At 37.8% G+C, this 13,417-nt stretch overlaps 3 protein-coding genes across 14 annotated transcripts in view; 2 read left to right on the plus strand and 1 right to left on the minus strand.

The window, feature by feature from the left end:
- LOC143907390 (DNA polymerase beta) lies at positions 1-2,032 on the plus strand. Its single transcript, XM_077424165.1, has 6 exons — positions 1-533; positions 644-843; positions 919-1,079; positions 1,141-1,435; positions 1,506-1,701; positions 1,782-2,032. The coding sequence occupies exons 1-6, from the start codon at positions 467-469 to the stop codon at positions 1,874-1,876; spliced, it is 1,014 nt and encodes a 337-aa protein (XP_077280291.1). The 5' UTR covers positions 1-466; the 3' UTR covers positions 1,877-2,032.
- The window catches only part of LOC143907380 (heparan-alpha-glucosaminide N-acetyltransferase), a 25,988-nt gene continuing 14,599 nt past the window's right edge, over positions 2,029-13,417 (minus strand). Inside the window, exons 1-12 of one of the 4 annotated variants that reach the window (XM_077424140.1) lie at positions 5,654-5,810; positions 4,859-5,060; positions 4,677-4,789; positions 4,479-4,588; positions 4,282-4,391; positions 4,109-4,203; positions 3,925-4,032; positions 3,597-3,849; positions 3,220-3,511; positions 3,007-3,131; positions 2,732-2,915; positions 2,029-2,512 (exon numbers count right to left, since the gene is read on the minus strand). In XM_077424140.1, the coding sequence (XP_077280266.1) occupies positions 2,334-2,512; positions 2,732-2,915; positions 3,007-3,131; positions 3,220-3,511; positions 3,597-3,849; positions 3,925-4,032; positions 4,109-4,203; positions 4,282-4,391; positions 4,479-4,588; positions 4,677-4,789; positions 4,859-5,002 (1,713 nt within the window). In that variant the 5' untranslated portion in view covers positions 5,003-5,060; positions 5,654-5,810 and the 3' untranslated portion in view covers positions 2,029-2,333. The other 3 variants (XM_077424141.1, XM_077424142.1, XM_077424143.1) reach the window with 3 other exon arrangements.
- LOC143907383 (caspase-1) overlaps positions 7,142-13,417 on the plus strand; it is a 9,337-nt gene continuing 3,061 nt past the window's right edge. Inside the window, exons 1-4 of one of the 9 annotated variants that reach the window (XM_077424151.1) lie at positions 7,143-7,529; positions 11,545-11,642; positions 11,933-12,073; positions 12,879-13,018. In XM_077424151.1, coding sequence (XP_077280277.1) covers positions 11,625-11,642; positions 11,933-12,073; positions 12,879-13,018 — 299 coding nt within the window. In that variant the 5' untranslated portion in view covers positions 7,143-7,529; positions 11,545-11,624. The other 8 variants (XM_077424148.1, XM_077424149.1, XM_077424153.1 and 5 more) reach the window with 8 other exon arrangements.

Below are 13,417 nucleotides of genomic sequence, written 5' to 3' on the forward strand. Positions count from 1 at the left end.
GTGGTCCATGCCCGCGTTTTGGCTGATGTATACCCGAATCCTGTAGGTAATAATGTGTATGTACATTTTGTGGTTCTCTTCCGTGCTATGCCCACGATTTTGTGATAATGTCAACGATTTTGTGGTTCTCTTTCGTGTTATATGTTCGCGATTTTTTGGTCCTCTTCCGTTAGATTCACGATTTTTTGTTTTTTTTTTTTCCAAAGAGAATCAAAAAATCGTGGACATAGCACACGCACATTACCTACAGTCAAGCGCATGACCACTCTCCATCATTATTCTCCTCCTCTCATCCGTCTCTTTATAGTTTAGTTCTATTTGCAAACAACGTACGCTCCTTGAAAGCTCCACCGGTCATTTCGTCGTAAATATAAATAAAAAAATCACTCGTGGAACGAAATTAAGAAGTGACAAGCTGTATCGATTTCCTCGAAATTTGAATCGTGTTTTCTTTAATGTACGTATAATGGGCAAGAGGAAGGCCACGGGAAACGCGAACAATCCAAATCAGGACCTGTGCGATTTTTTGTCGGGTAAGCGACGTCCTTCTTGCGCATTGTAAGACGATTTTGGAAAAGGGAGCATAATCCCGTTTAGATTTAGTATGCGCGATACAAGTACGCAACGAGATATCCATTTGCAGAACTGGCAGATTATGAACGTAATGTCAGTAAGAACGTTTTCAAGTACAATGCGTATCGCAAGGCGGCTGGGACATTGGGCGCCCTGACGGAGAGAGTCAAGAGCGGCGAGGAGGCGAAGAAGCTACCTGGAATAGGAGCGAAAATCGCGAAGAAGATAGACGAATTTTTACAAACTGGGAAACTGCAGAAGCTGGAGGATGTACGGTCTCGCTAACAGGAATGAGAACTTGAAACGTATATACAAATCGCTATATACACTGTGTTCTCTTTTCAGATTAAGAAGGATGATACTAATGTCGCCATTAGTCTGTTAGCCCGGGTGACTGGCATAGGTCCTGCCAAAGCGAGGGAATTGGTGGACGCTGGTATCAAGACTTTGGAGGATCTCAAGAAGCATCAGGACAAGCTTACGCATCATCAGAAACTGGGATTGAAGTGTGGAATTGATTCGTCGACACTGGAGAGACACTTTGACTGATGCGACGAATTCTTTTAGGTACTTCGATGACTTTGAGAAGAAAATACCTAGAGCAGAAATTGCGCAGATAGAGAAGATACTGAAGAATGCCATCAAGGAGCTCGACGGGGCTTACTTCGTGACCATCTGTGGAAGTTACAGACGCTGCAAAGAGGAAAGCGGCGATATCGACGTTCTCGTGACGCATCCTGATTATACGTCGAAAGCGAGGGATGAGAAGAAGAAGGCCGTATCGTTAAAAGCAATTGTCGAATGTCTTGAAAAGAAACGACTGATTACGGATACGATATCGCTCGGATCTACTAAATTTATGGTACTGAAATAAGATAATGCCCAAGAAGCGAGGAAAACATTTTTTTCAATTGTATATTGTTTTTGTATAGGGAGTGTGTCGGTTACCCGAGGATGAAAGCAAGCCTTTCAGACGATTGGACATACGTCTCACGTTTTACGATCAATATTATTGCGCCATACTCTATTTCACGGGAAGTGATCTGTTTAACAAGAATATGAGAGCACGTGCATTGGAAAAGAAATACACTCTGAATGAATATGCATTGAAGCGTCTCACAGCCGAAGGTAGTGAACGAGAAACGATATGTAAATAATACGTGAAAATGTAGCAATTCGAGGGATTTCGTAAGAAAATTTGTTTTCAGGTTGTCCGGGAGAAGCGGAGAAAATTACATCTGAAGAGGATGTCTTCAAATTCTTAGATTTACCTTACAAAGAGCCAAAAGACAGAAATGTGTAAACGATGATATATTCCTTTTTTGTATTTATTTATAATAATTTATTGCCACACACAAATATTTTATATATTATTATTCATACTGTAATATATTTGTTATCGAAAAGAAAATTTACTTCTGTCAAAATTAATGTTAAAAATATAAAATGGTTCGATAAATCTTATAAAAATTTTATTTCAAAAACTTAATATACATAATAATGATTGAGGTGTTAATTGCATTGTTTATATAATTTTACAATTGTCAATAAACGATGATTACTTAGAAGAGCAATCAGATCTTCTCTTTGTTTCGTCATTTCTCTTATCACATTCTTCTCGAGATATTCGACTTCCTAATCGCATACAGTCTCATAAGCGCGTGCAAGCATTGTAAGCATAGCAATCCGTAATAATTTATCTAATCCCTTTCATATACAGGATTATAACGCTTTATCACGAAAGAATACCTTTGACAGTTTTAAATAGATATAATAATGTCTTTTAAATACAACCAATATGCGATAACACCCCATAAAGTTGTGGTCCACAAATTCATAGCGAGGACTGACCAGTGCGTAGCATGCACAAGTTTCCAAGCCCATGGAAATAAGCCCATGGTAAGAGTATGCCCAACATAGAGAGTAATTGGATTCAAACCTGAAATAAATATAAAATAATGAATACGTGAAGTTTATCTCAGTTGACGCATACTTAAAGCATAAAAGGAACAAACGATGAATATTTTGACATTGTAGGGAAAAAAGAGACAAAGGACAAAGTTTAATATAATTAGAACAAAGATTAAAGTTAAAAAAAAAGTTAGGAACAAAGTTAGAACAAATTTGAAAATGTATTGTTGCAGAAAATGTTACAAACCTGCGTAGAAGAATGGTGCACCGCTCCAATATTGTTTATAATCGACAAGGAAATGTAAGATTGCGTATAATAAAAATGCAAAGCAAGATACCGTCAAAATAAACGAGAGCGACATCATTTTCTTACTGACTGGTATCACTCCGGACTCTTTATCAAAGTGACATAATGATCCAGCAATAATACCCTGAATATTAATATCAATTATTATTAATCGTACAAATTGTATACCTTCTTTCTGTTGCCTTCGTGTTATATGAAAAAAGATTGGAACTTACGGTGATGGCTGAGTACACCAGCCAGCGTACCACTCTAGCATTACATTGGTAGTAAAACAATAAAATCCTTCCAGCAACGATACCCATGTATACAACAAATATTATAGATACCGTGTTCATTAGCCCTGTAAACGTTAATTATACAATAGTATTGTACAAAATTTATCGAGCTTTTATTGGAAAGAATAAAATTTGTCGGGCATATATATATACCTTCAGGATCATGAGGCAAGATGGTACCGTACACGGGATTTTCTGTTTTGGAATACATATGACTGCCAAATACAAGTCTATCTATGTAACCGGCTGCGCCTCCCGTACAATTGGAGAAGTTTCCGAATCGATGATAACCACCAGGTCCCAAATATCCCGTTGGACAATTTGGGACAGGCAGGAGAAACGTGATTAGGGTATGCGTCGCCGTAATCGCTAAAATGATCATCCACTGCGCCGAATTTCTCAAGTTGTCTCGCAGGATTGAAAATTGGCCGAACAGTAACACATCCTAAAAGATTATCAATTATCACAGATCGGTTCATCACATATACGCGTAACACGCTGTCATAAAGAAGGGAAAATGTAATTCAAACCTGAGAATGCGTCCACATAAATATCGTCTCGATGGTGGCGCATACGAAGTACGAAACGGCCAGCAACTGAAGAACTCCCGGAAACCGGAGATCCTTCAGCGACTCCGCGTGAATCGAGTTCACCATCAATCCTAGAAGCACGAGGATAACCGCGCGTTGCAGGCAACGCAAAATAATCTTCCCGCGCGAGGTCGACACACGAAGCTCCGATCGTTTCGATATAGCGATCGAGAATCCCATGATCCACGCAAACCTGAAATCGAAGCGTGGGAATGTGAGCAGTAGAACGGAAACGTATGTAAAGTGCGAAGGAGTACAGATAATTTACCAAGGTAAAACCAAGTCGGCCACTGTCAAACCGTTCCATGCGCTATGATTGAAAAACACGTATCTGCCACCGCCATTATTGACAAATATCATCAGTAATATAGCAATCCTGAAATTATTTTTACCATATTTAGCATTACGTCGATCGATGATTGTATCGTTTTACGCGTAAAGACGAGAGGTACCCTCGGAACGTATCAACCGAACGGATCCTAGTACTAGATCTGTTTGTCCTGACTATCGGGTTCGGCGTCTCCGTTTCTCGAAGCTCATCCAAATCCTGAAAGTACGCATAGCATTACATCCAGAATGGCGCGTGTGATTGCACGATTATATATATTTGTGCAGAGACACTTACGTCGCGTATATAATCCGGAGATAATCTTCCCTTTACCACACGCACGATAACTTTGACGGTGGCAAATAAAATCGTTAACAGAACATACGCCATAAAAGCTGCAAATATCGCTGCGACAAAGAACGATCATCGATTAGCACACCAGCCACGTCGAATCAAGATTTAAAAAAAGTTTGCTATAAATTCTTTCTACTTACGAAGATAACTGTTTATCGGTTCACGAATCGTATAAATTTCTGAGCACACTCCTTGCTCCTTGGAAATATTCCAACCGTAACTTCCATGCTCTTTAAAATCGAACATTGTCCTGTAAGACAATCACATATTTCGGTATCTCGGCACAAGATGTAACAAGTGAGACAATCATAGAGCTCGTACATTCCTGAGTTACTTACCGACACAATTTGAACTCGTCCTCCTTGTAAGATACGTACAAAGGATATTTCGTAGGTACAACCAACGTGGTGTTTTTTCCCGCTGGCAAGGTAGCTTGCGGTACATCTTCGCACTGCAATAGCAAAGGACATTATTTAAACGGCCCAAACACAATAAAGACGTCCGTGTGTCAAATACATACCCGATAGCAGTCCGACACCTGAGAATACAACGTGACAGATCTGGAATACTCGTTTAGTATGCTGAAACACGCTTCATCTATTCCGAGCGACGCATCAGCGTCGAGACAAGGATTGGCCTCGACGCGTTGGTTCGTAACAGGCATTTTGCTACAATCGCAGTTGCCTCGTCAAAATTAGGATCCTCCTCTAGTATAAGTGCCACTGAAAAATAAATATATGTATAAAACTCCGGAAAAAGAAGGAAGAAAAGAGGAGGAAGACACTATTTTTCAACACGGACACGACAAAAAAACGTGAAGAGAAACATAGCCTAGCAGGAGTCGACGCCAACTGTCATCGCACGATCAAGGGAGTAACGAGAGTTATCGATCAGACAATTAGAGACACAAAACAATTCTATCAGCTGATTTCTCAGATTGACGTTTCGTCCGTCACGCGAGGCGAGTTTTTCGACATTGCTGGGAAAAGTTCGGACGAGGGAAAGTTCGCCAGAAACTCTCCCTCCTACGTTTCCTAAATGTTGCCTAATGTTTCCACTTTCCAGCACGAAGCATCGGGCTTGTGCGCAGTTTACAGGCGGCCTTTAAACCGCGACTTCCTTCGCCTACCTGCTTCACGCATATGATCGACAGTACAATAATGGGACGGCGAAACGCTCTCGGACGGATCAGGTAGCGAGACAGGAGACCGAGGCGAGGATCTCTATTTTGGGACTGGTGTCCGCCTTCTCAGCTTTTCACGCTCGACACGGTCGAGCTTCGACAGTCTGCGTTCGACGTTTACAAATTAGTTACCTCTTCCGATCAGCCTCCTGCGGCGTGGGCAGGGGAGAGGCCGAGCAGGCCAATAGTGAGAGGGCAAGCAGCCTATTCAGGAATAAATTATTCGCACAGCACGCGCACTACGTTTTCTTCCTTGTTGCAATTCCGCGGCGCGGGTGGGAAACGGGAAGCGCGCGCAGCGTGGATCCAGGAACCAGGATCCAGTGAAACCGCGCTACAAGGCAAAATGTATCGCGATAGGCCACGATCGAGCCAATCGCGTCGAAGTTTTAAAGACGCGGTCGCGGGACTTCTCGAAAGAGCGTAAAAATGGCTTGTCTAGAATTAACGAAATTCTGATCGACGTTTGAGAAAAAATTGCGATTAAATTATACAATATTCTATATGTAATCTCATATAATTATATTTTACATGCAATTACTACATTTATGTATAATTATATATGAACAGTTTTTCTCATTTTTTCTCAAACTTCATTAATTATCTTTTGATTCTTCTTCTTATTATTATTTTTTCTTGTGAATAGGAACAAAGATTATACAAGAGGAAAGGAAACATATATACATATATTTTATATATGTAATTATATATGTGAACAATTTTTTCCCAGAAAGAGTTAGACATTTCATCGTGAACGATTCTGTTGTTCACCGAATTAAAAGAGAATAATATATAGACTTCATTTAACCCGTTGAGGCCACATGGGGTCCAGTGGACCCCAGGCTTTTTTTTTCTTAAAAGTATACTATTTTAAGAGTAAAACACAGGAAGTTTTTTTGCTATCTCAAAAATTTTAATAAATATTTTTGTGAAAAAAGTCAAATTTCTCGGGAAAAAAAAAGTTTTTTTTCTCGCTTTTTTTCAACATAAAAAAATTTTAAAAATTATTGGATTATAAAGAGGAAGTCACACACACATAAACTAAATTCCAGTTCAAGGTTGAGTCGATACATCAAAAAGATGTATCCTCATGTGACCTCAACGGGTTAACGATAATTGCCTTTAGATAAACATTTTTCTGAAACTACTCGTTATGTCAATGACACATTGAGACACTTTCTGTTCATCAATAATATACTTTTTCGTAAAAAGTATTTTATATCGCTATTTTTTTACTTTATTTCTTATCTATACAGTTATTATTATTAAATTCTATTATTTGTGCTATTATTTTTTTTCTGACGTCTACTAGCTTATTTCAAAAATGGAAAAAAAGAAAATACTAAAACTGTACGTTTTATAAGTGCAAACGAAATTATACATCATAAAATGGCAATAAAGATGACAAAATATGTCAATACAAATGATAAGAGATCCATATACATACGCGCGCGGCGTGTAAAATTATATAAATGAAATCCCGAGCCAGATACTTTCCCAGTAATAAATTGTAGGTAACAGTCCTATACTGTTTACGGTGTGGTGACCTTTCCAAGGTATTCTATTATTACGCCTCGTAACCGCGAGCATCCTGCGACGTCCGCGTCACGAGGTCCCTGCGGTTTTATGAATAAACACACGCGTTTTTGCTGGCCGCTCGCGACGGATAGCGGACGCGATAGCGATCGAACGTGATAAGACGGCCGATAAGCCGACCACCTCGGTAGGACTTCGATAATCACACACGCACACGGACGACGTATATCTGTATATCTGACACTTATCAGTCGAGATTGACGATTGACCTGCACAGTCGTTTTCCTCCGCGAACGCGATCCGGACGCAGCGCGGTACGCGGTACCCCGTTCGTAAATTTCGTGGATACCTTCGACGACGCGAGGAGAGCAGCGCGTACGCGGTGTGTGATCTCGGGGTGGTAATTTCTCTTCCATGCGACATGGAGCTGATGGAGGTGTCGGCGATCGGCGGCGATGCCGAGGCGCAACAGGTAAATCGAGCGCGTGCGAGAGAAAAGCGAAATCGATCAAATCTCAACTTTCGATTACGTGTCGCTAAACGCGAAGGAATAACGAGACGTACTGTAATGCCGAATTCGATTTAAGTGTGCGCAAAAAAAAAAGTCTAATAATAAGTCTTGCATCAGCCGCCACTGGTCTCGCAGTCAGTCCCTTTGTGTGGATAAACATAAGAATCGCTTTCGCATCGAAATCTAAACTTAGAGAGGAATTATAGTATTGGAGAATACTTTGCGCCCCCTCAATTGATTTCAAACGATTTTTTTTTAATAGAAAAATTGCTATAGGATCTTTATTGACAATTTTATATATGTATACATATATATATAATTACGTTTTATATGTAAGATCCTTATCGATAATTATAATTGTGTTTTATTGTATGTGAACGCGATATAAGTTTAATTAGAAGATAACAGCTTTGCTAATGAAAGCTCAAGTAAACAACAGGTATTCGTGTTGTGAATTGCAGGCGTATGTATAATCGAGTCGTTCAAATCCGATCTCGATCCAATTTTGCTCGAAGTAATATATACGTTAATATACAGCATCGCATCGCTAAGAACGATCCGATTCTGAAATAATAGGTCGATAGTACACACTACTATTCAAATTTCTTTTCGTGCTTCATTCTTGTAAAACTCTCCTGTTAATAAAAATTTCATCATGTTACTATTGAATATATATTATAATATATTAATTATTTGAAATCAGCAATAAAAAAAAATAGTTTTATGATTCATTATATAGTCTTTACAAAACGCTGAACTTAGCGCGTTTGCATTGTCTCAACTAAAAATCAATATAATGGCAATGCGGTACTGCGTAAAAAAAAAAAAAAAATGTTTTTTTTTGCGCGTCTATGTATTTATATAATTTCTAGCATAGGAAAACTTTCTTTCGTTTCTTCTATGAAGGCCATAATGGCCTATACTCATCCCTTTGTTCACGTTCTCTTTGTTCGCCTCTTATACGTCAAGCCTCAACAACGAAAGCGACAAAATGTGCGCTAAATCAAATTCGTGAGTAAGCTCCCATGACGTTCTCAGGCGAAGAACAATTCACACCAAGGGCCGATACCACAGTCTCCGAGTAACGTGATCCTCCGATTAAACTCGCACTCTTCGTCTCTTTCTAGAGGGACAGTTAGAAAGAGATGCGGAGTGAGTTTAATCGGAGACTGTGATATCCGCCCCGATTCAAAGAAATTCTATCATTAAAAGACAATAAAAAGCGTGAGTCACGCCGCATAAATTTAAATATTGTTGCGCCCGTGCTGGCCGAGACTGCCGTCTGTCAGATTCTTCGCTGGGCCTTCGTGTCGAACAGACGTGTTCACGAGCCCTTCGTTGTATTCGCTGATACTCATTAAACGATTTCCTTTCTTATTGAGAGAGTCTTTATTCGCGGCAACGAAATCGCGCGCCGCGATCGCGAGTGAGTGTGTGTTGTGAGTGCAGCGAACGCGCGGTCAAGCTCAACGATATGTACAATTATCGGCACTCCTGCCAATGACGATCCGAATCATTGATAAACAACGTTCGTTTCACTGTCGCTTTGGCGAAACTTTTTTTTTTTCTAATCTGTAAAAGGATGACTAACTTAGTAGCTCAAACACACCGCGATATTTTCGTTGCGAAACACACTTGTGCGGGCTTTTGTTGCATCGAGAGCTTCCGTTGACTCCGATTTCATCATCGATCGCTACTTTCTTTCGAGATTGCACTTGATAGATGGATAAGGGAGATTAAGATTGAATCAGCATTAATATTAATAGCTGTCGACGTGAAATTTGCTTCTGACAAAAGAGAGACATGCCGGTGCCTTAGTATTTAGTATTAAGTATAAGACGATTTCTCGAAATGTCTAACGTTTTTTCGTTCGTGGAAAGAAATTGCGGTTTGAATCATTTTTTATCTCAATAGTTTTTTATATAGCTTTAAACGTGACAAACAATTATCTGGTGCCTAAGTAAAAATAATAATAATGAAAATAAAAATAATTATATATCACAATCAATTTAAGATATTTACCAATAAGGAAATTCTTTTCTTCGCCAGTGAATAAAATAAAAAGGAGTAGTAATGCGATGTAATTTGAACACGTGATAAGGACCGAAAGTGACGGTCGAAACGTCGTGAGATAATTAAAAAATTTTTATATTGCCAGTCAGTGTCAATTATTACTACTTCTTTTTAAGATATTTGTACGTATATCTTAACGCGGAGAGATTGAATGAGCGGTGCGCGTAATTTTACAAGCTGTCCATATTACGCAGTATATATATATGTATATATACATTGCACACTGACCGTCAGAGCAACTCATTGTCGACAACGAACGGTTTTCCGAAAAGTAGCTTGCTAAAATCTCCTTGCTACCAATTGGCTAAATCGTTCTTCAGGTATAGGTTAAACCTATTATATATTTAGCTGAACTTCTTGCACGCTTCATCTTTTCTCTTTTTCTCATCAACGTGAAAAGAGAAAGAAAGAGAGAAAGAGAGGAAAGATGAACCGTGCAAGAGAAGTTCTGAAGAATGACGAACGATTTTGGGGAAAAGCTTTTCGCCCCCTCTCTCCTAGATGGAAACTACCTGCTTTAACACGTTTCGTCATCTCCCGATACAAATACGACGCATTTAAGCGGTAGAACGTCCCGGAAAGAAGTCGGTACTTGTTGTTGAACGTTTAGGAGTGAATGTTACCCGATTGTATAATTTAAGCCAAAAGTTATTGTAAAGCGTTATTGTAATCGTTGTGACACGTGTTTATTTTAAGTTACAAATTTATTGGCCGCTCGACTATTTTAAAGCGTGTTCGGAAGCGATCCCAGAGAAATCATGGATAAATTTGAGCAACGCATCAATCTCAAGTTTTTAGTCAATTTAGGAAAAAGCGAACACGACGCCTATCAGATGCTAAGACATGCGCATGGGGAGCGTTGCATGTCCCGTTCTCAAGTGCACGCGTATTATGAGGAATTCAGGGTAAGCTTGAAAGCGCAGCGCAAAGTGAAAGAAACTAAAAATGTTAGTTACGAAAGTGAGAATACACAGTTTTCCCTTTTTTTTCTTTTTATCTGGAGATTTTCATATTCCGAAGGATGCAAGGGTATTACCAAATTGTCTCGAATTTGTTCTTGTCTATGGTTCTTGTTTCTGGGAAAGAGTGGAGTAATATTTTTTCCACTCTCGAAACCTTAACGGAACATCCAGATTCGTACCCGTAGATCTGTCGCTCGATAAACGACTATTTTGTCATCTAAGCTATCCAGCATCCCGATAATAACAAACAAAGTAATAACAAAGTAATAGACCAACAACGGACGGTATTCTCATTCTCTGTCTTTCTTTTTATTCCTTACAGATAGCTGACGTTATTTGTCGTCATTTTTTGACGATAAATAATGTCAATTTATTACTTGCGGGCAACGGGGAATATTTGTTCGTCGAGATAACGTCGTATTCTGCGTCGAGACAACCTGCCAGAGTTTTTTCAAGTTTTTCCGTTAAATAGTTCTTAAGTCAACAAAACGTAGAATATGTCTGCGATTTCTTCTTTCTTTATTCTCTAAAATAGAAACCTGAAAATGAGGATTCGAGGATTCAGACCCTTCACAGGTAAGAAAATGTAACGACAAAGGACAAGCAACCTCGATGACGAAAAAGGAGCAGCCGCACAAATAAAAACAGAATAATGTTAAACCGGTATATGAACCGAGAGATGAAAGACATATTCTTCGCGTGTTATTATTTTTTAATGATATACAAATAACGCGACAATTTTCTAATAGAGTAAAGCTCGCCATGAAACAGTTACCCGAGTTTACCCTATTGGTAGAATTTAGGTTTATTAACATATGAATAATGAGAGGGCTAAAATAACAATTAAAGTAGCAAATCTCTTTTAGATTTATATAAATTTCTAAATAAGCGCATTTACTTTCTATTTTTGAACGTTTTATGAATTTCTCATTCTTGTTAAGATGCTTAGGCCTGGTCTCAAGGAAACAGAGAAATAGCGGAACGAAGTTATTGGCTACTCTCCCACCTAGAGAGCCTCGGGATGCACCTTTATAGAAAGGTTGAAGAATTGTATCATACTTTGTGTGGAAAACTTAAAGCTATATTAATCGCCATTCGTTTATCTTTGATAATTTACTCGCATATGTATAATATTTGATATAATTTGCATAATTCTTCTTTCTCTTTCATTCGTTTTTTTTCATTCTTCTCGTTATCTGAACGCGTGCGTTCAGCTTTTATTTTTTAAATTATTTGCTGATTCTTTATTTTAGTACGTGTACTAAATAAAGAAATTTTCAACAGATAATTAGATAGATAAATAAATAACGTCAATCTTTATATTTCCAGACGGAGACGAACAATGTTAAGTCAAGGAGTAGATCCAATTCGGTGGTTGATTCTAGCTCATGCTTTAGAAAATATTCTACGGTTTTTGAAGCTAGGAATATCCGAAACCGGAGCAAATCTGTATCTACTACGGATTACTTTGTATGTAAACTTACGTTGCGAGGCTTTCGTAATGTACTAATTGTAATCGAATAGATAAAAATTATATATATATATATATATATATATATATATATATATATATATATAAGGGGCGGTATTCATACTCGAATCTTATATCTAAGATCGTCTTAAATTGTCTGGTCAAAGGCAGTCTTAAGACTCCGTCCAGCCAGTCAAATGACCGTATTGGCAACTTAAGACATTACTTAAGACGGTCTTGAAATAAGATCCGACTATGAATACCGGTCAAGGATTGTCTTAGATGTAATAATATGGTATTTTTAAATGTATTAGGACTGATGTAGAATGTATTTGATTAAGTTCAAATAATTTCTCAGTTAAATCTTATCTTTCTCGGTTAGATAATAATTTGAATATTCTCGTTACACGATTAACCACTTTTCCAAAAAAATATTTTACAATCAGAATACCATATAAACTATTTGTTAAAAATATAATTTTATCCGAGTAACAAATTAGAAAAAAATTATTTAATTAAATGCCTATTTCTGACAAAGTGTAGATGGTACAAGAATTGTATTGTTATACACATTTTTACTTTTTGTCCAAATCAAGTGAAATTTTTCTCTTCTCTTCTCCTCTCGAAATAACATCAGAATTGGCGGCTTTAATTTTACAGATTTTTCGACACAAATTTCGAACTAATTTTTCTCGATGAAAGACATCTCGAATTTATCTCGCGTATCTTTTTTGCAATTAATATGGTAAAATTATAAATTGCAGAACATAATTCTTTTCTGATGCAAGCCATTTATTTTCTCAGATGTCAACGGAGCAGCAAGAATGTAATACGGACGATTTGTGTATTGCCGGACCGTCCCAATCCAACGAGACAAAGAAATCAGACACAACCGACGCTAAAGCCAATAACGTTCCAGTTAACAAAATCAGTGACTCTGCTTGGTAAGGAAACGGATTATTAACTTACAGGAGTATTAATTCTGAAACTAAGCGGCGCGATCCAATAATTTTTTATAATGATATTAAATTGAGAAATAATTACTCAAACACCAAATAAAAATATTACTACGAAAATAATATTAATTTGGAGTTGAATAAAAAATCAACTTTTAATAAATGCGTTAGTCTCTCTGTTTAAACATATACGTAAGTACTTTTTTAAAGTTATTATTAAAAAAACGTTAAATATTGATAAATACATTGTTTAATTTCACTGACGTTGCTTACATGCTAGTTCCAGTTTTACAATCGCCATGCACTATAAATATTTGCAATTGCTTTTTATTCATTAACATTCAAAGGTAGATTTTTTTAGGGATTAGGATTTTATATATTTGCATC

Source organism: Temnothorax americanus, unplaced genomic scaffold (genome assembly GCF_048541705.1).
Source record: "Temnothorax americanus isolate GAGA-0224 unplaced genomic scaffold, ASM4854170v1 Scaffold8, whole genome shotgun sequence".
NCBI classification, from domain to species: Eukaryota; Metazoa; Arthropoda; class Insecta; order Hymenoptera; family Formicidae; genus Temnothorax; species Temnothorax americanus.